We start from the raw sequence: 25,698 nt of genomic DNA on the forward strand, positions 1-25,698 counted from the left end.
AAAATTTTCGTAGTAAAAACTTTTTTCATAAAGTTATAAATAGTCGAAACCAGTAACTGCAGCGATAGATAGTAAGAAAGTATTCAATAGAACGTGACACATTCTAGCAGAGAGAATAGCATAATTAAGTTATGAATTTTAATATTGTTAGAATTAAGTTATCTCTCCAATGCAAGCGCACAGGTGGCGGATACATCGTTGACAAGTTGGTTCTGACCCAACAAGTAAGTGAATGGATTGTCAAGTCGTGTGTGCAAAAAGTTTATGAAACGCGCGAGATCGTATGAGCGCATGTTGACGCGAAGTAGGGCGCGTGAATTGATTTTAAAACAGAAAATAAGGGATTGGGAAAGATTAGCAATGTGCAGATCGAGACCTTGACCGAATTGAAGTAGAGACCCAGCATGAAGATGGACAGAGAATAGAGGACAATACAACAGACGATGCAGTATCGCGAGAAATAGGACAGATAACGCACCATAACGAGGATAATTTACGCCAAGGCACAGAAAACCTAGGTCAGCATACGATAGAGGAGCAGGAAAGTAGAGAGGCAGCCGATGAGGATTCTAACTTGCGTCTTGAATACGTAGAACCCATATTACAAGTAATCAGAGCTCCCTCACGACAGAGTACAAGGAATTCGAGCAGCAACGTGTCACCGCACAGTTCAATGCAATCGGTTGCAAACCAACAATTGGGCGAAAACACAGAGCGTAGGACGTCGGAAGAAAACGCAATAGGACCCACCAATCTGCCAGAATTATTACAATTAATGCCGGAAACCATGATGAGACAAAATAAAGAAATTGGGAACCAAATTAAAATTCAGAATGCAGAACCGACGAAACAAATTTCAGAAACCACGAGACAAATGCGTGAGATTAAAGAACAAAACAAAAAAATTCAGTTACACCTAAGTCATATTGAAGACGAGGCAAAAGAATCTCGAGAAGTGATAGGAAACTTAGTAACAGGTCATAATCAATTGAGAACAGACATTGACAAGGTACAAGCGGACGTACAAACATTGCGTAGTGACACTCAGGACGAGATCAAAACATTACGTAACAACACCCAGGGAAAGGTCAAGAAACTAGAGAAACAGATAAATGTAATTACTAGACAAGCAGCAGGTACAGCGCGTGAAATTGTTGAAAACAGTGTGTTACACAAACGTATCACAAAAGCAGCGCTGAAAAGATATGATAACCGCTAGTCAAAATAGAAGCGCAAACGAAGCGACAATTTCAGAAATTGCGAACAGAGTTGTTGCAAACCATTGAAGAGTGTAGTGAACAGCATCGAACAAGCACTGAGTCTGCAACCACATCCGTATCTGTAACAGCACCGGAAAAACAAGCAATTAACGAAGATATTACGCATTTGCGATTCCAATCACAGGCGGAAAGTAACATACGTGAAATCAGACAGCCTGCACAGCAACAAACACGTTTCGAAATTCTTGATGAACAAACGGCATCACAAACACATGCGGAACCACAAATGTATGTTTCAAGACAGTTTGGATCGTGCAATGAAGCAGCAAGGTTAGCCAGACTAGATACCGAACCAATACCTGACAATGGAAAGCCAGGTCACGGAGAGTACAGTGCAATGCATTCAGCTACACGTTCACAACCGATGGAAGAAAATTATTGCGTACCACTCCAACGATACTACGCAAGGGTAGGCGAAAGTTACAGTGGACAATATCCAATGGATCTACCACAACCGGAAAGAACGACGGGAGAAATGATCACAAACAAAAGTGGCGAAGAATCGCGAATTTCATATGGAACTATGACGAAGTACGACAATGATCATTTCCTCACAGTCAAAAAATTTCAACACTTTCGAGAAGGAAACTCATTACATCCACGAACTTTTATTGATCAATTCCGAGTAGGATTACCAGAACACCGGACGCTAGCACACAAATTAGACTTTATATGTACACACATGTCAGGAACAGTCGCAGAAATCATGCAAAATGTTGCAGCGACATGCCGATCGTACGAAGATTTCAGAGAGAAGTTTCTCTCATGATATTGGTCCAGCGAAGCACAGAACAGAGTGAAGTACGAATTATTACAGAACCCATATTTTGAAAATTTAGGAGAGAAGAGTCCAGTGAAATTTTTCGAATTAATGGTAAAGAAAAATCAATGCTTAGATGTACCATACAGTGACGGAGAGTTGATTAAATTGTGCACGATGAAGTTACCATTGAAATACCAGTAATCATTAGTAGGGCGCGGAGGCAATGACGTCGAAGCATTGAAAGGTATTCTAAGGGAACTAGAGTTCATATTTTCGGAAGATGACGCAAGAAAAAGACGAAGCGCACGTGAAAACGAAAGCAAAAAGCAGTGGAATCCACAAGACACAGTACGAAGAAACAATAATTACGAACCACGTTATAACTTCGCACCAAGAAACGACAATAGATTTCAACAAAGAACCGGTTATGGATTTAGAAAAGAATATGGCAATAACTATAATTCACCCAGGAACGGCAACAACTATTATAGAGTGAATAAAGACAACCAGAACGGGTACTGGAGAACCAATAGACCGACAAATTATCAACGAAGAAACCACTATCAATAAGCTGAACAAGAAAAGAGAATACAGATAAAAGAGGTGGAGGTAAGATCACCAAACCCGATAAACGTTTGAATTGACAGCTAAGCGCTCATGCCAAAGAGAATGACGCACCGAACCCAGGACAATTGCAGCACCTTGAACAAAGAAGTAAATACCTTATCACGAGAAGAGAAGAAGGAAGAAACAAAACCGCAGGGACCAGATGAAAACGAAGACAGGAAAATAATAATGTCGTGTTGGGACGAAATTAATTGGGAGAATACTGACGAGGAAGATGAATTACCAGAGGCATGCACAACGAATGTAGGAGGAAAGGACGAAGTAATGAGTATTGCAGAGCTATTTGAGATGGAAACCAGAGAAATCGAATTCAATGAGGATAATGCGCAGTCGACAGAAGTTGAAAATAAGTTACTAGTGGGCACACAACCCAACGTATATAATGAAGGAAGTAATGAAGCGATAATTAGAGCATTTAGATGCGATTATGTGGAAGTAGCGACGAAGACGGAGAAGATAGACGAGGATGAGGAAAAAGTAGAGAACGTTGAAGAAAGCGTAAATGAAGGAAGAAATAGAGAAGAGGAAATAAAAGAGAGAGAAGTAGCAGTCGAAGCTTATCCTACAGAAAGTTTGAATTCACAAGGGAAATTCCTGAAAAGACTCATGAATGATTCAGTGGAGGATTCGTTGATGCAAGAAGAAGAAGAACAGAACCAACCCTTTCAAATTCAACCAATTGTGAAGGCCATGGTAAAGCATATCCCAGTCAATATTGTAATTGATAGCGGAAGTGAACTGACCGCGATCTCGGAAAATTTATTCATGCAGTGTAATGCCAATGAGGAATTGCCAGTTCTGAAAACACTTAAGATTAAAGTAAGAGGTCCTATTAGAAACAATGCTGCGTAAGTTACGAGACAAACAACGTTAACTCTTTCGTGTCAATGTCAAAAGATCTAAGCCAACTTCGTGATTATACCTAAACTAACTGTAGATTTGATTATAGGCGCAGATTTTTTACATGAGAGACAAGCGATAATAGATATGGCGAAAGGTAGCGTAACATTCGGGAATGTCACACTTCTCTTTGAGCAAAAGCTAAAATTAGAAGAAATACCAGTTGTAAACAAACAATTAAGAATGATGCGAGATAAAGAGGATGAAGAATTAGAATGGTATGCACAAAAGGGGGAATCGCCTCAACTCATGTTAGAAGTCCATAAACAAATCGATGAAAAATTGCAAGAAGTTCAAGGTATTTCGGAACACAGTAAAAGAGAATTAGAGGGTATTTTACGAGATAAAGCAGAGGTATTTTTACCTAAGACTGGCAGTATTAAACACTTTCAGTACAAATTTGAAGTAAAACAGGCAAAACCTTAGGACTTCACCATGTGAGCCATATCAAAAAGTTTGAAGATTAATTTTATTACTTGTGAATAATCATCACAATATTTCAAGATTATGTTGCAGATAAGATCGTCAGGAGAAAGACGAATGAAGAGAGAGGAAGGTGGGAAAAAGAAAGTAGTTCCAATAAAAACAAAAATAACACCAATAGTACCATAGATTAAGGTGAAGGGATAAAATGTAGATAGTCTAACAGCATGAAATACTAAAATGCTATACACCACGACACTACACAAAAATAAAAACCGAATTTGAGGATTCTTGTAGAAGTTAAGACTCAAAATATCTTAGAATTGTAACATGGAAAGAGCGCCAAAATTTGTAAAGCTTTTTAAGAAGGCGTAAAACAATGTAGGTACTAGACATATGTTAGATGATTTTAAGTAAAACTTTTTGTAAGAACCATTGTAAAAACTCCAGCAAAGACCAGATGCAACAACCCACAAGCTCCAATGCGAGAAGTATCAAGAAAGAAAAGGACGCAATTAGCAAGACACGATTCCTACAAGGCAGAAGCATCGAGAGAAGGGAAAGGACAGCAAGACCAACAGAGGGCCCTTGTATCTGATGTGGGAAGTAAATCTGCCCGCTAAGCGGAACCCTGCTGTGACAGGACACGGAAGGTCAAGAGGGCCTTGGGACGCTCCAACTCAGTGGAGCGAGCAAAAAAACGGCTCGACGAGAAGACCGCTTGGGCAAGCCACCACTGGCAAAAAAATATGTGTAAAAGTCACAATACTGCTATTAAACAGCACACTGATGCACGAAACTGAAGAAAACTTCCACAAAGTAAAAATGAGATGCTCAAACAATTTATCAAACTGTTACTAAGAGGAGAACTTCAAAGCGACTAGTTATCAATAAATATTTCCATATCCTGCCCAGAGAAGAACCAAGAATCAAGTAAGAAGCAGAGAAAAAGCAGGAAGAACAGAAGTTGAAGATTCGCAAGATTGAGACCAAGAAAGAAGATGGGTGAAGAATAGACGACATACCTTCCCAAATCCCTATCCGATTGTAAACTAGTCATCTGCGAAGTATTACTACAAAAAACGACCGCCTTCAACGACACATAACGATGACTTTCACACATACAAAGCCAGTAAACCACGAGATTCTGCACTCACAGCTCCATTCCATTATGGGATCTCCACAACAGCAACATACACTTGCAAAGCCAACAAGGAATGACGAACGAAGCTGTACATCAAATACTTGCCCACATCCATCTTGCTCAAGCCCATCACCTTCGTGCAAAAACATTTGCCAACCTCATGCTTAAACATTCATAGGATTGTGTGAATGTGTGAAATCAAATTATGTGATGTAGGAATTGTGCAAAAGAAACATGTGAAAAACTAAATAAGTTAAGCACACCAGACAGCTAATAAACTACAAAATAAGTCATTGGCTGTGGACTTAAGTAAAAAATAGAGTATCGATAAAAATAAGTCATTAGTTCTGAAATGGACAGTATATAAAGAACAAAAGTAAGGCATAATAAACACTAAAACTATATGCCATTTATTTTCTCCTCATAAAAATAAAAGAATAACTATATTTTACTTCTTTTCTCCTTATAAAAACAAAGAATAAAAAATTATCTCGTTGGATGTTTTCCCTTTTTTTGACATTTGTACCATTTGTTAGGATAATATCTCAATACTTGTGTATGTATATTTCTTTGTGAAAGCAATTCTTGGAAATAATTCTTATTTGTTAGTGTAACAATGTTGAAATGAGTGTCTAGAAACAAAAACATTTTTACTTGTACGTGATATTTAGAAAATGTGTTAGGAATAGATTTTACTTAATTACTACATTTATATAAAAAAAAATATTTCTAAGAAAATCGATGTGAAAGACTCCTCACTTTCGATAACAAACTTCTTAAAAAACACACTTCACACTTAAATAAAGAAAGAAAATAATTAAAAATCAATAATAATAATAATAATAATAATAGCATAAAAATATTCTTCTCTTGTCAATATAAAGATATTTTTGAGAATAATGTGGAAGAATATAAAAATATAAATTAGGAATACAAACTAGCATAGAACCAGAATAATGTGGCTGAACAGTAGGCAACAAAATTTAGATAAAGGAATAATTTTTGACTGACTTAGACACCGATTCAATCATTGCCTAAATTCAGTGCAAAAATTAAGTTTGAAGGGTGGTGATATGTAAAGTGTCAGGAAAATCCAACACCTTCCATGAAAACCCTGACATGATAAGCAAATCCAGTAGTATGTCACATAGCTCCGAATAAATCGTGACATTAAATTAACCAAAGTAATACGAGTAACGAGTGAGCAAATGGAATACCACAGACTAACACAAGAATACCTAAATGCATGTCATACCTTCCCACCATGAGACAGACGCAGTTCCGAGGGGAGAAACGAGAACAGAAGCTGCGAGCAAAACTGTGTTAAGCTAGAAGGCCTTACGATAAGGGACGGACACCCACGTCGTCAGCTAACCACCAGAACCACCCCCCCAGCCCATGTTAAAACCTAGAGCCCTCCAGAAGAACAGTATAGATCTTATGATAACACTAAAAGGGCCACACCAGCCGCAAGTTTAGCGTGAGACTTTTTCGCATCTCTGTTACGTTGCAAACTTTAAAAACATTGCCCCACCACGAAAAGTATAACGTTTCTCGTTGGATAGACAGGGAGTGCAGTGGAGCTGACGCTGACATCATTAATTATTTGGTTATATCATCGCTAGTCTCACTGAACTCTTCTGAACTCTACATGTCATGTGTGGTCTGGCGTCTCCTTACCAGCAACAGGTCCCAGGTTCAAACTAGTCAATTCCCTAAAAAAAACACACTCAGAGTGTCGTTGCGCGAAAGTGGTAGGGAGACACGACTTAGAACAAACAGAAACCACGCAGAATGTTAGACACTCTTACAAAAAATTTCACAAAACGCCTATTGCGTCAAAACTTGGACATACAAATCCTAACTCTGAACATTATCTACCAAGAACAATTTTGAAATCATTTTATAGCTCTCCCATTAACGTGCTAAACTTTGCTCAGTGTACAACCTGAACACTGCGTAGCGCGAATCCTACCTTAAAGCTGTCACCGCACATCTGCTTCCTCCGAGCGCGTTACTGCGACCGGGCAGTTTTTTTACTGCGTGCGCCCGGCGCTCCTCTCCATCAAAGATCCTCCTACTCAAAGAAATTATACTCATTCCATTTTGCAGTTGGCAACTATCGACTTTATTTTCTGGATTTACCCCGATCAGACCTTAGCATATACCTTACACTACATCCGAAGACTTTTATCACCTCTTTGTGTATTGCCGGCAGAGTTTTCATAATGCAACCAAGAAGAGAGCAGTCTTAAATACACTGGTAGACAGAGTATGACCTGATTCTGACGAAATTATTCATCTGAAGTACGTGTTCCGAAAGAATGGCTATTGTTCATGTGATATGAAGTCAGTGTTCTTCAAGGAATAAAAAAGTGAAAATGTTAAACATCCACAGGATGAGTCACCAGTTGTATTCCCTCCTTTCTGTGGTCCCACATCCAGGAAAATAGGCAGTCCTGGGAAGACAAGGTATGAGACTTATTTTCTAACCTCCCGCAAAGATAAAGGAGATTCTATGTTCTGTTAAGGACAGTCTCGGCCTCAACATCCCTGGTATTTATAACATCCCTTGTGAGTGTGGAAGCAGTTCCATCGGTCAGTCCATCCGTACCGTTTCCGAATGTTGTGCACAATATCGATGGCATATTAAAACTCGAGAACTGGAGAAACCTCTGACGAAACAAAAGTTTCGTTTCAGGCTCCGAGATACTGGGATTGTGTAATTGAAAGGCTGTAGAAATAATGTGCGAGGCGAATTTTAACCGTGACAGCGGATGTAATCTTAGCGGTGCATGGAAGTGAACTCTCGATAGAGAAGCAGAGATATTTGTCGCAATGTTTTCGCTATTACACGAGCGGCGGCGCCACTGAAGTAGACGCTGGTACCATCTGCGACAACATTACATAATTACCGACCAATTACAAGCCGTCTATGGACTACATAAGACCACCAGAGCAGCAGTTAGGAAGGCAGTTGTTCTTGAAGAAGACGATTGAGGTGATTGTCGAAAGCTCGAGGTTTGACCCTGAATTGACGCTGAAAGAATTCAGGGGATGTCTATACAACAGTGCCATGACGAAAGTGTTAGTTCTAATATTAAGTAATTTGTTCCCCTTTAGAGTTTGACATCCATATTCAAAATTTTTTCTGTAGTATGGACCGACTGGTCAAGAAGGTCTTAAATAGCGTCAACTGCCTACAGCGTTAATCCTCTGTGTACCTCTGCATGGCTGCTCTACAAATCACAATTAAGTGCGTGGCAGGCGGTTGATCCAACCACTTTCACACTAATTCTCTGTTATTTCACTATCTAGTAGCGCACAGAAAAAACGAACATCTATATCTTTTCACGCAAGCTCCGATTTCTCTTATTTTATTATGATGACCGTCTCTTCCCATGCAGGCTGGCATAAACAAAATGTTGCCGTGTTCCGACGACAAAGTCGGTGACTGAAATGTCGTGAGAAGATCCTACCGCAACGAGAAACTCCTTTATCTTAATGACGTCCACGACAGATCCTATATCATGTCCGTGACAACACCTCCCCTATTTCTTGATAATACAAAACGAGCTGCCCTTCTTCGAACTATCTCGATGTACTCCGTTAATCCTATAAAGCAAGGATCCCACACCATGCAACAGTACCCCAAAAGAGGACGGACATGCGTAGTGTGGGCAGTCTCTTTAGTAGATCTGTTGCATCTTCTATGGATTCTGCCGATAAAACAGTGTTTGGTTTGCCTTCCGCACAACGTTATGTGTGTGATCGTTTCAATATAAGTTGTTCGTAATTCTAATTCCTAGCAATTGAGTAGAATTTAGAGCCTTTAAATTTTTGTGATTTATCTTGTAACCGAAATATTATGGATTTCCTTATACTCATCTACATCTACATCTACATCCATACTCCGCAAGCCACCTGACGGTGTGTGGCGGAGGGTACTTTGAGTACCTCTATCGGTTCTCCCTTCTATTCCAGTTTCGTATTGTTCGTGGAAAGAGAGATTGTCGGTATGTCTCCGGCGGGCTCCAATCTCCCTGATTTTATCCTCATGGTCTCTTCGCGAGATATACGTAGGAGGGAGCAATATACTACTTGACTCCTCGGTGAAGATATGTTCTCAACACTTCAACAAAAGCCCGTACCGAGCTACTGTCTCTCCTGCAGTCTTCCATTGGAGTTTATCTATCATCTCCGTAACGCTTTCGCGATTACTAAATGATCCTGTAACGAAGCGCGCTGCTCTCCGTTGGATCTTCTCTATCTCTTCTATCAACCCCATCTGGTACGGATCCCACACTGGTGAGCAATATTCAAGCAGTGGGCGAACACGTGTAGTGTAACCTACTTCCTTTGTTTTCGGACTGCATTTCCTTAGGATTCTTCCAATGAATCTCAGTCTGGCATCTGCTTTACCGACGATCAACTTTATATGATCATTCTATTTTAAATCACTCCTAATGCCTACTCCCAGATAATTTATGGAATTAACTGCTTCCAGTTGCTGACTGCTATATTGTAGCTAAATGATAAAGGATCCTTCTTTCTATCTATTCGCAGCACATTACATTTGTCTACATTGACATTCAATTGCCATTACCTGCACCATGCGTCAATTCGTTGCAGAGCCTCCTGCATTTCAGTACAATTTTCCATTGTTACAACCTCTCGATATACCACAGCATCATCCGCAAAAAGCCTCAGTGAACTTCCGATGTTACCCACAAGATCATTTATGTATATTGTGAATAGCAACGGTCCTACGACACTCCCTTGCGGCACACCTGAAATCACTCTTACTTCGGAAGACTTCTCTCCATTGATAATGACATGCTGCGTTCTGTTATCTAGGAACTCTTCAATCAAATCATACAATTGGTCTGATAGTCCATATGCTCTTACTTTGTTCATTAAACGACTGTGGGTAACTGTATCGAACGCCTTGTGGAAGTCAAGAAACACGGCATCTACCTGGGAACCCGTGTCTATGGCCCTCTGAGTCTCGTGGACAAATAGTGCGAGCTGGGTTTCACACGATCGTCTTTTTCAAAACCCATGCTGATTCCTACAGAGTAGATTTCTAGTCTCCAGAAAAGTCATTATACTCGCACATAATACGTGTTCCAAAATTGTACAACTGATCGACGTTAGAGATATAGGTCTATAGTTCTGCGCATCTGTTCGACGTCCCTTCTTGAAAACGGGGATGACCTGTGCCCTTTTCCAATCCTTCTCCAATGTGGAGAATCTCACACTTTCCCTTATTGAGAGACAACTGTCATTTTTCACGTCATACAGATATCGTGTCTAAGTCATTTTCCAATTGTTTATGATCGTCTGATGACAGCATCATCTGCAAACAGCCTACGAGGGCTGCACAGATTGTCTCCTAAATCGTTTATATAGGTAAGGATCAGCAGAGGGCCTATAAAAGTACCTTGGGGAACGCCAAAAATCACCTGTTTTACTCGATGACTTTCCGTCAGTTACTATGAACTGTGACCTCTCTGATAGGAAATCATGGATCCAGCCGCACAGCTGAGACGACATTCCATAAGCACTCAATTTGATTACAAGCCGTTTGTGAGGTATGCTGTCAAAAGCCGTCTTGAAACCCAGAAATACGGAATCAATTTGAAATCCCTTGTGGATATCCTCAACACTTCACGTAAGTAAAGAGTCAGTTGTGTTTCTAAATCCGACGATTATGATATGGGCCTGTAATTTATTGGATTACTCCTATTTCCATCTCTGAGTATTGGTGTGACCTGTGCAGCTTTACAGACTCATGTGTCAATTTAAAAGCCAACATGGTACCCAATCCGACGTGGTGGGTCCGTTATGTACTCTTTCAGTTGAGCCCCTTGACCCAACAGGGATCACACTTCTGAAGCCTGAGCTAACTTCTGACGCTTTTCACTACGGTCGCAGGTTCGAATCCTGCCTCGGGCATGGATGTGTGTGATGTCCTTAGGTTAGTTAGGTTTAAGTAGTTCTAGGTTCTAGGGGACTTATGACCACAGCAGTTGAGTCCCATAGTGCTCAGAGCCATTTGAACCATTTTGACGCTTTTCAGGAACCTCCACAGTGGCCATCGCGCCAGATGACCTTTGCTGTTGCTGGGTGGCGCCTGTGAGGAGAGCCCTTTTAATGGAGTAGGTGGCATCAGGATGGATGTTTCGCACATGGCACGCATAAGACTAAACCAGCATAATGGCCGCACTGATTCGGCTATTTCAACAGATAGGCTACCCTGGATACACCGAGGACAAGGACAATACTGGGAAGAAAACAATTTGTTCAGTAGCTGGTGTGTACTATAAGAGACGAAAATATCTTTACGGTGACGAAACCATTATTTTTTGTGAAACAAATAGAAGACAAATTTGGAGAAGTGTACTTGTTGCACCACTTTTGGCTAAAGCTTCCTCTGCCGCATAATCTCAAGCATTTCAGACATGTGGAAGACTGGGTGACACAGCAGTGACCATTACTCCACATAAAACTTTGAATATGATACAAGAAGTTATCTTCCACAGAGACTTTACACTACAGACAGACGAGTTACGAGCTAACATAGAACGGCAAGGCGTACATTTTATCAAATGGTTCAAATGGCTCTGAGCACTATGCGACTCAACTTCTGAGGTCATCAGTCGCCTAGAACTTAGAACTAATTAAACCTAACTAACCTAAGGACATCACACACATCCATGCCCGAGGCAGGATTCGAACCTGCGACCGTAGCGGTCACGCGGTTCCAGACTGAAGCGCCTTTAACCGCACGGCCACACCGGCCGGCGTACATTTTATCCGACGTGCGCAGTCCAAAAGATGACCTAATAGATACAGAAACTTCCATCTTGCATTTGCAGGAAAAGACCTCCCAGAAAAGGTTGAAGTTGTAATGTGCAGGCGTGACGTGAAACCTTGCGTCCCACTGCCTAAGAGATATTTCTGATGCTTATTATGCTTTGGACATATGTCACACTGCTGGATAGCGGACCGAAAATATGTAAACTGTGGAAGATCGCCTCATGGAGATCGCCTTTGTGTGTGAACAGTATAGAACACCATCCTCCACCTTCGCCAGCCTGCCCAGTATTAAAAAAAGAAAATACGAGAGTATAAATCAGAACGGGAGAAACATTCAAAATACCAATGTTTCTCCAGTCAGTTGGTAATTGATGTTTGCACTGTTGACACCAGAGTTTACAGATAGTCTGCGTAAACCAGTTATGTTGGCCACTGATCCGGTGTATATATGGATCATGTAAACCCCTTCAGCATCAACTACAGCGTGAAGATAGCGCATTGAAGCGCCGAAACTGGTAGCTACAGAATAAATAAGATCATAAGGACGGTTGTAGGCGTATCATTTTCTTAGAATAGTGAACAGACATGGTCCTCAAGATCTCCAGTCAAAAAGATAGACATAAAAAATACTTGAAGGCCATAATACAGTTTATGGCGACAGCAAAGAGGACGACGCTCAGGACAGAACCCTGAGGCTGATCGTTTTCCTGTATAAAGGTGTCTGACAATGCAGAATCCACATGCACTTTGAAAACACGGTATTTTAAAAATTTCTGAAGGAAATTGAGCATGTGGCCACAGAAGCCCCACGTGTAGAGAGAGCGAAGAATACCTGTCTTACAGCATGTGTGGTAGGCTTCCCCCATATCGAAAAACGCGGCGACAATCTGGGATTTCCGCAGAAAGACATTTATGACATGAGTTGACAAAGTGACGAGGTGGTTCAAATGGTTAAAATGGCTCTGAGCACTATGGGTCTTAACATCTATGGTCATCAGTCCCCTAGAACTTAGAACTACTTAAACCTAACTAACCTAAGGACATCACACAACACCCAGTCATCAAGAGGCAGAGAAAATCCCTGGCCCCGTCGGGAATCGAACCCGGGAACCCGGGCGTGGGAAGCGAGAACGCCACCGCACGACCACGAGCTGCGGACGTGACGAGGTGGTCAACTGCGGAACGGCGCGCTCGAAATCCACACTGTGCAATGGTTAATAAATTTCGAGAATCGAGCCACCATGCCAGCTGGGCATGAATCATACATTCTATTGCCTTCCTAACACAGCTGATGAGAGAAATGGGACGATAAGTAGAAGGAAGGTGTTTGTCCTTCCTGGGCTTAGGTGGAGTATGACAGTGGTCTCACACCAGCGTCTGGGAAACGTGTCCTCTGCCCAGATGTGACTGTATGTGTGAAGGAGAAAGTTATTGCTTATATTAGAAAGGTTCTGCAACATCTGAATGTGAACATCGTCCAGCCCTTGGGAGGACTGGGATGAAGTGAGAGCACGATTCAGCCTCCTCGTAGTAAAGGCGGCGTTGTAGCACTCACAATTCCACGAAGAGAAGGTGTCGCCCGAGTCTCCTCCACTCGTTTCTGATGGATGAAGACAGGGTGATAGTGGGAGGAGCTCGAAATCTCCGCAAAATAGTGGCCCAAGGTGTTCGAGATAGCAATAGGATCCACTATGACATCATCTGCTACTGTCAGGCCGGATATTGGGGAATGGGCCTTGGTCCCAGAGAGCCGTCGGAGGTTGCCCCACATGATGGAAATGGGAGTGGAACTTTGAAAGAACTAGTAAATGAAATCCAGCTAGCTTTTTTTGCTATCCCGAAGAACAAGACGACGCTGTGCACGGAACTGTTTATAGCGAATGCAGTTTGCCATCGCAGGATGACGGTTAAAAATGCGGAGAGCACGTCTCCGTGCTCGAATAACGTCGCGACACGCCTCAGTCAACCAAAGGACCAAGACACAGCGCAGTAAAGAGGAAGTGAGAGGAATGAAACGTTCTGCTACAGTTAGGATAACGTATGTAAGATATTCTACTTGGTCATCACAACTGGGGAATGTGGTTCGTCGAAGGTCGACAGGGAGGACGTAAGCCTCCAGTCAGCCTTAGAAACCTGCCATTTGGGTGTGCATGTAGGTGCGGTAGGAGTCAGCAAAAGGAGAGCACACGGGAAATGGTCGCTCGAGAACGTACCACTCGAGACAGTAGGCAAGTTGGGCAGTGCAGAAGGATAGGTCCAAATGGGAGTAGCTGTGCGTGGAGTCTGAAATGAACATGGGTACTCCAATGTTAAGTCAGATGAGGCTGAACTGATTGAGAAGGTCAGCCAAGAGGGCACCTCTCTGACAGGTTCTGGAAGAATCCTGAAGGCGATGGTGTGCATTGAAGTCGCTGACCAGCAGGAGTTGGGTTGAGGTAGTTGCCTAATAAGCTGGAGGAAGTCTGCCCTAGTGACATCCCTTGATGGAGGAATGTAAATGGTAAAAAGGGAAAAGGTCAAGTGAGGAGAGAAAATGCTAGCTGAAACAGCTTGAAGCCGGCAGTTATGGAAAGGGATTTACTATGAACGCCATCCTGGATGAGCAGCATCAGTCCCCCATGAGATGGACTGCCACCATCGGGGGGAAGGTCGAAGCAGATTGGGAAGAAATGTTGGAGCTCAAAGCGGATGTGAGAACGCAGTTTTGTTTCCTGGAGGCAGAGAACAAGCGGATGCTGCGATTCTAAGACCAGCTGTAAGTCGACATTTTTGGACTGAAGGCCGTGAACATCCCATTGGAAGAGAGTCATGATAAAAAAGGGGAGGAGGGGAAACATACTGTCACTTCGGCGTCTGCCGAGTGCCAGCCTTGAAAGATCCACTGCTACAGGGCCTGGAGGCTGGAGGATCCTGCTCCATGTAATCTACAGTGGCATCGACATTCTCCTTCTGTCGATCTGCGGCGTCCAATGCATGAAAACACCGGCGACATGGAGCTCGGCCGGGGAGGGTATCACGTGGTGAGACCGTCGAAGAGGATCTCCAAGTCGGTGAAGGAGACCGTTTGCCTTTGTTTGATTGCTTGGAGCCTTTCCAGTGGGGAGAGGAAGACTCAGATGTTTGTTGGCTGGAATGGCATAGGAAGTCTTCATGGCAGCATTCCTTCTGTCCTTTCCAGCCTGTTGGTAGTGTATGAGGTGACTTCGCCCAGTGAGGTGAAAGTTCAGTAGCTTGTTGTACAGCTGGAGGAGAAGACAGGGAAACTACCATGACACTTGGCGATTTTACAACCGTGGTGCTGAGTTTGAGGTTGCATGCATGCATCGCTATGTGTTTCGTGGACTGAGAAGCTGCAAGAACAGTACTGTAAGTGCTACATGGTAGAACGCACGGTTTCCGACTAGCTAACAACTTGTGAGCGGCCGAGTAAGGCATTTTTTTCCTGGACAAGCCCGTTCATCGAGATACATGGGACATGGGATAACGTCGGGAGGAGGCTGCATGGTCGCTATTGCAGTTGATACAGTGAGGAGAAGGACGCAGACAAATGCCCTCATGAGCATCCCAACCAGAGGTAACACATTTGGCTGGGTTGTAACGATGGCACTGCTAGCAATGCATCCGGTTTGGAATGTATGGTCAGACTGTGATAACTTGATAACGTGCTTTGACTTTAATGGAAGAACCATTCTATCAAAAGTGAGAAAGAGAGTGTGTGTGGGCACTAAGGAGGCATCTACCTTTTTCATCACATGATGGATTGCAATGACACCCTGATCAGAGAGGAATGTTTGCATCTCTGCCTTGGTCAGACCATTGAGCAGCCTAATGTAAACAACACCATGTGAAGAATTCAGCTTTCGATGGGCCTCGACACGAACAGGATAGGCATGGAGGAGCGAAACTGCAAGCAGTAGTTATGTCTGAGAATCAGAAGTAGTCCCCAAAAGCAATGTTCTATTGCATAGACAGGAGCAGGATTTCATAGGGCCAGCAGTTGTATCACCACCTTTCTGAATAATAAACGGATTTACCATAGCAAAGGACAGACTGACTTCAGTATGTGAAACCGTGGTGCAGCTGGGAGTTTTTTTGAATCTTTAACCTCATTCCGTTTACGTTTAGTAGACAGACTATGAAGATGAGGATACGCTCATTGCGCGAAAATCCTCATGATTTCCAGCTTCCGATGGTGCACTCCTTCCAACTGGGGGCTCCCTTCAGAGGGGGAACACCCTACTTGGATGATTTTTCACACCTCAGGTCACACCACCTGTACACCTGACTCAGGGACCAATTGGCAATTTGTGAAGGTAACAGCTCAGGCTTCCCTGGGCCTGACCTGTACCAGGGAGTACGTGCAAACCCTAGCTGTTGACTCGGGGCTGGAAATTACGCGTTATCCATTACCTGTTACGCATCAGGTGCATGGCCAGCCTTCAGGAGTTCACAGGAAGGAAGAAGAAAAAGAGGAACCTCAAACGCCGAAGCAGAGGAAAAGTAGGAGAAGGGGAACACAGAAAGGAAAAAGAGCGAAAAAACAATGGAGAGGCTGCCTGATGTCAGCCTACTGAAAATACAGAATACATTTCCAAAAACATCCCAGACATGTTCCCCAAGGGAGGGGAAAAAGAAAGCTAGATGAGCAGCACGGAAGGGAAAAGATGCTTCAAAGGCTGGGGCCCCTTGGTAGCAAAGCATGAACTCGCCAAAGAATGGTGAGCCCCTGGGGGGATTCATGCTGGTTGGTGACCCCAAGGTAGCTCAATAAGTTTCTTTATTCTTTTTATTTCGCTTCTGGACATAATGATTTGGAGTGGTCAGGATATATGTGATATCCTGCATTGCTTCGCACTACATATATCTCGCGGAAAGACGAAGGTAAAATCAGAGAGGTTCAGACAGGAGCGTATCAACAATCTTTCTTTCTGCAGACCATTCATTACTGGAACATGAAAAGGTTGACTTGAACATACCGTAACCCGGGTATGCTACTACTGCCGTGCTTACTTTTACCAATCATACAGCAGAAGTTTTACAGCTCTCTGCAGGATCTCGTTTGAGAGTTCGGTACACACTGTTCAGGGGTAAAACTTCATCAATGTACGCTAAATGGTGCCGTACAGTACCGATTTTCTCGCGCAACAGTTGGAAAACCTGTTGCGACTTATAGTTGGATACGAAAAAGTGAGTTAAAATCAGTTCGCACAAAATCCACCTATGTCACTTAACGGCAATCAGTGTTTTCAACTTATTTGTGTACGTTACTCGATTAATTCTCTGAACAGATAGTTTTTTCATCGCATTTATATATCTTCCTACTATATTGCTGTTTTAGAGGTGATATACACGATTTCTCTTTTTGGAGCTACTTTGACCACTGGTTATTGTAACCCCACGATTGCAGATACATAATTTATTAAGCTGTATCAGTACTAATGCCAATGACAGTGTGGAACTGAGGAACACATACATTAACCATTGGTATATAGACGAAGGCTCATTTGTAATTGTTAATGTGCCTACAACTAAGAAAAACAAAGGTCAGTCGTAAATTGCTCAAATTGCAAGCTGTTGTGGTTCAAGCAGTAATTCAGGTACAAAATATAATGTCCGTTGTCTCCAGAAACAAGGAATGGAGTTTGTTTGGCCACAAGTGCCAGATAAATGAAGAACAGAAGCTTTAATTCTAACTGCAATGGATGTTTTGAAACGAGGGTTTACGCTAAGATGGATGAAATTGAAAGTATTTTGCTCAGCTAAATTTGGAGCTATGTGTGTGGTACTCCATGTTAGCACCTTTCAGTATAATTATTTAAAATTTTGATGATGGACCATATTGATTTAAATACCATGTGTTCTTTTATGAAGCTTGATAAAGCACTTAAGAAACCTTTAGATCAGTATACATATTTCTTTGTGGTCAAGGTTTCATTCTGTTTTTGAAATATTGACTACAAATGGAGTGGTAGCTGAAAGTTTTGGTGGATCTATAGGCCGGTCATTATATACCTCATATTCATGCTAACGTTGACCACATACACTTTTCCCCATCACTTCCTCTGCACTTTATGAATTTTATTGTACTAATAAGTATGTAAGCCCTTCATACAAGCCTCTATGTTCACTAATATAAATACCATAGATGTTAAAAAAACCTTTGAATCTGAAAATCGGTAAAGCGTACCCATTATACATAATTGATTGATCGATTCACGAATTAATCACGTGTTTAAATACAGCTGTTAAAACTGTCATAATATACACTGAAGAGCCAAAGAAAGTGGTACACATGCCCAATATCAAATAGGGTCCCCGTGAGCACACGACGTGGCATGAATTGACTAATGACTGAAGTAGTGCTGGAGAGAATTGACACCATGAATCTTTCTGGGCTGTCCATAAATCCGTAAGAGTATCGTGGGTGGAAATCTCTTCTGAACAGCACGTAGTAAGGCATCCCAGAATTGCTCAATAATGCTAATATCTGGGGAATTTGTTGGCCAGAGGAAGTGTTTAAACTCAGAAGAGTGTTCCTGGAGCCACTCTGTAGCAATTCTGGACGTTTGAGGTGTCTCATTGTTCTGCTCGAATTACCGAAGTCCGTCGGAATGCACAATGGACATGAGTGGATGCACGTGATCATAGAGGATGCTTACGTGCGTGTCACCTGTCACAGTAGTATCTAGACGTATCAGGAGTCCCATATCACTCCAATTGCACACGCCCCACACAATTACAGAACCTCTACCAGCTTGAACAGTCCCCTGCTGACATGCAGGCTCCATTGATTCATGAGGTTGTATCCACACCCGTACACGTCCATCTGCTCTACACAATTTGAAATGAGACTCGTCCGACCAGGCAACGTCTTTCGAGTCATCAACAGTCCAATGTCGTGTTGACGTGCCCAGGCGAGGTGTAAAGCTTTGTGTCGTGCAGTCATCACAGGTAAACATCGATGATATTTCGTTGAATGGTTCGCACGCTGACACTTGTTGATGACCCAGCATTGAAATCTGCAACAATCAGTGGAGGGATTGCACTTCTGTCTCATTGAACGAATCTCTTTAGGCGTCGTTGGTCCCGTTCTTGCTGGATTTTTCTCCGGCCGTTGCGATGTCGGAGATTCGATGTTTTACCAGATTCCTAATATTCACGGTACACGCATGAAATGGTCGTACGGGAAAATTCCCACTTCATCGCTACCTCGGAGATGGTGTGTCCCATCGCTCGCGCGCCGGCTATAACACCACGTTAAAACTCATTTAAATCTTGATAACCTGCCGTTGAAGCAGCAGTAACCGATCTAACTACTGCGCCCGACACTTGTCATATAGGCGTTGCCGACCGCAGCGCCGTATTCTGCTTGTTTACCTATCTCTGTATTTGAATACGCATGACTATACCAGTTTCTTTGGCGCTTCAATGTAAAACTGAATGAAATGTCCAGCAATACATAGTAGCTGTATTTACTGAACTCTGTTAAATCAGCTTCAATAAAAACAGCTACTGCGAACTATTAGACTTTTGATTCAGTTTTATATTTTATTAGTTGTAACGCCAATATATACACGGTGGTCCATTGATCGTGACCGGGCCAAATATCTCACGAAGTAAGCGTCAAACGAAAAAACTACAAAGAACGAAACTTGTCTAGCTTGAAGGGGGAAACCAGATGGCGGTATGGTTGGCCCGCTAGATGGCGCTGCCACATGTCAAACGGATATCAACTGCATTTTTTAAATAGTAACCCCAATTTTTATTACATAGTACGTAAAGAAATACGAATGTTTCAGTTGGACCACTTTTTTCGCTTTGTGATACACAAACATATGGCTCACAATTTTAGACGAACAGTTGGTAACAGGTAGGTTTTTTAAATTAAAATACAGAACGTAGGAACGTTTGAACATTTTATTTCGGTTGTTCCAATGTGATACATGTACCTTTGTGAACGTATCATCTCTGAGAATGCATGCTGTTACAGCATGATTACCTGCAAATACCACATTAATGCAATAAATGCTCAAAATGATGTCCGTCAACCTCAGTGAATTTGGCAACACGTGTAATGACATTCCTCTCAACAGCGAGTAGTTCGCCTTCCGTAATGTTCGCACATGCATTGACAATGCGCTGACGCATGTTGTCAGGCGTTGTCGGTGGATCCTTCAACTTTCCCCACAGAAGGAAATCCGGGGACGTCATATGCGGTGAACGTGCGGGCCATGGTATGGTGCTTCGACGACCCTCCCATAATGCCGCACCATACATTAACCCACCAAGGTCGCTGATGTTCCACTTGTCGCAGCCAACGTGGATTTTCCGTTGCCCAATAGTGCATATTATGCTGGTTTACGTTACCGCTGTTGGTGAACGACGCTTCGTCGCTAAATAGAACGCGTGCTAAAAATCTGTCATCGTCCCGTAATTTCTCTTGTGCCCAGTGCCAGAACTATACACGACGTTCGAAGTCGTCGCCATGCAATTCCTGGTGCATAGAAATATGGTACGGTTGCAATCGATGTTGATGGAGCATTCTCAACACCGACGTTTTTGAGATTCCCGATTCTCGCGCAATTTGTCTGTTACTGATGTGCGGATTAGCCGCGACAGCAGCTAAAACACCTACTTGGGCATCATTTGTTGCAGGTCGTGGTTGACGTCTCACATGTGGCTGAACACTTCCTGTTTCCTTAAATAACGTAACTATCTGGCGAACGGTCCGGACACTTGGATGATGATGTCCAGGATACCGAGCAGCATACTAGCACACGCCCGTTGGCCATTTCGATCACAATAGCCATAAATCAACACGATATCGACCTTTTTCCGCAATAGGTAAACAGTCCATTTTAACACGGGTAATGTATCACGAAGCAAATACTGTCCACACTGGCGGAATTTTACGTGATACCACGTACTTATACGTTTATATTACAGCGCTTATCACAAAGCGAAAAAAGTGGTCCAACTAAAACATTCATATTTCTTTACGTACTACACGAATATGTAATAAAAATGGGGGTTCCTATTTTTAAAAAAACGCAGTTGGTATCCGTTTCACCTATGGCAGCGCCATCTAGCGGGCAACCATAGCGCCATCTGGTTTCCCCCTTCAAGCTAGACAAGTTTTGTTCTTTGTAGTTTTTTTCGTTTGATGCTTATTTCGTGAGATATTTGGCCCGGTCACTATCGATGGACCAACCTGCATACACCTGACATAGTGTATGAAGTGGTCAATCAGTTATGTGTAACTACCTCAGCTGTGACTGCCCTTGTTTTGAAATCATCTCTAAGGTATACCTGGTTTACGGCAGTACAAAAATGCCTGCTGTCACATACTAACAGAAGGATACGAATCCTGTACACCTCCTGTAAACTCGATCCTCCTCACCCGCTCGTCTCCCCGATCCTCTCCCACCCCCGCCCGCTGCCACGCCTGTACTCCCACGTCCCACCCGGTCTCCATCTCTCCACCCTCCTTACCCTCTCCCAAGGTGGCTTCCGCCAGCTCCCCCTCCCTGATGATGCCCTCCTCCCCTCCATCTACCCCTCCTACCAACTTTGATCCTCCCACCCTCCTCCTGTGCTTGCTCCTCGGGGCACCCTCCCTCCCTTCTCTCCCTTTTCCCTCCCTCCTCCTTTTCTCGTCCCTCGTCCCCCGGGCCCCCCCCTCCCCTGTCCCTATCCTCCTGTCCCCGTCTCCTAAGCCATGGCATCCTCTTTTCCTCCCCTCTCCCCCTCCTCATCCCTGTTGCCCTCTTGGCAGGTCCCCGGACTTGCACACGCTCAGTGGACATTCGCGCGCCGGAGATCACCGCCATCAGTGTATCGTGTGTGCCGTCATGTTTAGTGTTCAGTGTTTACCGTCACACTCCATCGTTCACCAGTGCCATCGTCTCCTTCAGTGTTTGTGCGTCGTCTCAACAGTTTGCAGTGTGGCTTATCGTCGAGTGTGAACGGCTCCGTGTTTGTTTCTCTGTGTCTCCTGTTTTATTGCCCACCATTTTGTAACTTTTATGTTTTTCTCCTGTTTTTGCTGATTGTACCTTCTATGGCTGAAGAGCAGCGTAGTATGCTGCTGACAGCCTGCCTGCTGTACAGGCTTTAAAATAACAATAAAGTAAAAAAAAAAAAAAAAAAAAAAACATACTAACAGACCCCCCCACCCCTCTTATGGATCCTCCTCTTCCATTGGCTCCTTCCCCCCCCCCTTCCCCCTTCCCCCTTCCCCCTTCCCCCTTCCCCCTTCCCCCCTCCCCCTTTCCCGTCATCTGACCAGTTTCCCCCCACCTACTCTCGGGTGTGGTGTGTCGTGTTTGTGCCAACTTTTAGCGCAGTTTTTAAGTGAGTGTTCAGTGTTGTGCGTCCTTCCACAGTGTTGCGAACAGAAATCATGCTGTCGCTGGGTGCGCTTTTTATATCTCTTGCGAACAGAACCCAGACTGTCGCCGTGTTTTTTAATTGTCTGTCTATTATTTTTCTGCTTCCTGTGTATTTTATTAGCTTCATCGACCCTGTGTTTTATGTTTTACGCTCCAGAATTTTCTGCCATTTTTACCTTTAAGTCACCGATTTTATCGCCAACTGTCATTATTTTTTATTATCTTCATCTTTTTAAAACAAATTCTGTAGGCTGAAGAGCGGCGTAATAAGCTGCTGTTAGCCCGCCACCCTTTAGGGGGAATCGAAACTCAATAAAGGAAAAAAAAAACATACTAACAGATGGCTCGCGGAATAAAGATGCTGATGTAACTACAGCTGCTAAATATACCAACATGTCCCTGTTGTATCTTCATTTATTTGCTGTCTTTTTATTTTTAAGCGGGGCAAGCACCTGCTGGACAGGAGAATAGTAATAGCCGGTGTTGCAGGTGATCCAGGTGGACCCACGCACGGGCAGGCTGCTGCGGCGGCTGGAGATCCCGGCGCAGAACGTGACGTCGGTGGCGTGGGGCGGCGCCGGCCTCGACGAGCTGTTCGTCACGACGGGCTCCTTCGGCCTGGACCGCCCCGAAGAGCTACCCATGGCCGGCTGCACCTTCCGCGTCACCGGACTCGGCGCCCGGGGACTCCCCGCGCAGTCCGTCGTCCTCTGAGCGCGTCTTCAATCGGTGTTGCAGAGATTGGCGGCAATAAATAAAAGACCTCAGTGCAGGCCTGATGATACGCTATAAGATCAAACTATTTTATACTATTGCTACTTGTATCCAATTAAAAAAATTCTTTTGAAAAATTCTGTGAAATGGCCTATTAACCTCAAAAAGTCTTCTAGCGGACGAGACTGATCCAGCAGGTGGCAATGCACCGCATTTCCCAGATTTTTAATTTCAGTTTGTTCGTTTTCGGCTCGAGGACACACAGCCATCTCACTAGTGGAAAAACGATAAGACACCGTGGTTGAAACGACTTTCGTGTCAGTTATGACCATACGAATGTAAAGACAACACGACACTAATGCCCCGAGCAGAGAAAATCTCCGACCAGCCTGGGAATCAAACCCGGGCCTCTTCGGTTGGCATCCAGCTGTTCTGACCCCACAGTTACACAGGAGTACGATCCGTGGAACCGCTACACTCACATTAAATATCTCTTCACAGTGGATACGTTCCCTCTTCTCCGCGTTGATCTTGCAGAGCGACGTTGTTCAAGTTCGCTGCGACTCTTGGGAGCATGTCTAGATTCTCTGCGATGTCTTCCTTTCTCGCATGTGCATGCAGAAGCACTTCACACATGAGGACTGCTGTTGTACGCGCTTTTTCATAGCCAAGTATGGGATTTATCAGAGGCCTAACTAGCCTATGGCAGCCGGGGAGCCATTATCGTGCGGGCGCGGTCTTTCTGGCTGGCGGAAGCCAGAGGGAAAGGGAGGCGCCGTACCAGAGCGAAGAAGAGAATGAGAAGGATGAAGAGATAAAGGAGCAGAACCGAAATGATCGTATGGCATTGTTGGCCGGGAGGCCCCATGCGGGGGAGTTCGGCCGCCGTATTGCAAGTCCTTTTTAGTTGACACCACTTTGGCGACTTGCGAGTCAGTGATGATGGAGGACGCACTACACCCAGTCATCTCGAGGCAGAGAAAATCCCTGACCCCGCCGGGAATCGAACCCGGGAGCCCGTGCGCCTGAAGCGAGAACTCTACGGCAAGACCACGAGCTGTGGACAAACTAGTAGAAGAATAACGAAGACTGAAATGAGAAGAGGGCAGGTATGTATGAAAGGAGATCTTGAGGGGATTGGGACTGGACTGTACTGATCAACAGTATTTTATTATCTCTTGCACAGCGACGCTTGTTTCTGGTTTTTGGCTGCTAGATGGAGTCATTCTCGTTATGTCAAATGAGCCAACTATAATATATCTTTCATTTTGGCAGTGTGCCAGTTTATTGACTGGAGTAACATTATTTGTGCGGTAGCAGTTCTTCCTCTCCATGAATTTGATTCCATGCTACTCTCTGTTATTTTCTATTCTTTTATCGAGAAGAAGCATGCAATATCATTACCTTTAGTTCTGTAGCTCTATGGAGGAGTAATTGAATTTAGCGTTATTGGTGTCATTGCTTACTGCACAAGTCACTGGGTTTCGAGCCTTAAGATTATCAAACGTCTCTCTAAACACATGGTGCAGCTTAATCAGAATCTTCATGCGTCTTTATTAATTCCAATTATTTCGTTTAACATTTCAGGAATTTATTCTAGTATACCATGAGCGATCCTGCAGGCGGCCATTAATTAATTTCAAATCCTCCCGTAAAAGTTGGCGCGCATTGCACTGAGGACAGCCAATACTTCATTTACAGGAACTAGAATTTTCTCTACTTTTGTTTTATTTGAACTAGTGAATGCCTTCAGAAGTAATTTCAGTTTAAAAATCCAAAGATAATTAAAACCTTAATTAAATACTTTACAAATGCATTCTGAAAAATATACCTCCTAATTTTATGCGAAAAATCTTAAAGCTCTTTAAATAAAGCAAACGTTATTAATATTCTACATCTTTATTCTTCACGACTACATATTATGACCAATGTCCACCGCAAAACTGAATGCTTCCCTGTGGTGTTGCGGGCGGTCTCATGACACAGTAAGGAAAGAAAGTAAGTGGAAGAAAGACGAATGGGCAGTCATTATAGCGAAGATTATGGCCGCAAATGCGGAAATCCACTGATTTAACCGATTCTGGCAAAGGACACATTGCTATGGCCCTGCGGCTGAAAACAAGAACCTCTGAAATGGGGAATCTGGTCGTCTGTTCGCGTACTACTGTCATGAGCATCTACAGGAAGTGACTGAAGCATGATGAAATAACGAGTAAGCCATATGGTGTTGGACGGCCACGTCTCATGTAAAACATAGAGGTTGGAGGACCCTCCATTGTGTAATCCGGGACAGGCAGCCATCTGTGGTAGATCTGATGAGAGAGTACAATTCTGGTGTAGGCGCAAGTGTTTCGGAGCACACCGCTCAAAGTCCATTCTTGAACATGGGGCTCCACAGCACACGACCCCTACGTGTTTCTGTATTGAGCCAACGACATCATCAGCTAAGATTGCAGTGGGCACAAGATCACTGAGCTTGAACTGTGAATGAATAGAAACGTATCGACTGGTTGAAAGAATCGCATTTCTTGCTACACCAGGTCGATAGTTTTGTCCTTAGACGCCGTCATGCAAGTGAATAGCTGGCCGAAACGTGCGCCACGGCACAGATGCAGGTCGGTGAGAGCAGAATTG

General features: G+C 43.5%; 1 protein-coding gene across 1 annotated transcript in view; it reads left to right on the plus strand.

The window, feature by feature from the left end:
• Nucleotides 1-23,064, plus strand: part of LOC124787922 (regucalcin-like) — a 98,320-nt gene extending 75,256 nt beyond the window's left edge. Inside the window, exon 6 of the mRNA XM_047254948.1 lies at nt 22,840-23,064. Within this exon, the coding sequence (XP_047110904.1) occupies nt 22,840-23,064 (225 nt within the window). The remainder of the gene's footprint in view (nt 1-22,839) is intronic.
• Nucleotides 23,065-25,698: the final 2,634 nt, after the last annotated feature.

This window comes from Schistocerca piceifrons, chromosome 1 (genome assembly GCF_021461385.2).
Source record: "Schistocerca piceifrons isolate TAMUIC-IGC-003096 chromosome 1, iqSchPice1.1, whole genome shotgun sequence".
NCBI classification, from domain to species: domain Eukaryota; kingdom Metazoa; phylum Arthropoda; class Insecta; order Orthoptera; family Acrididae; genus Schistocerca; species Schistocerca piceifrons.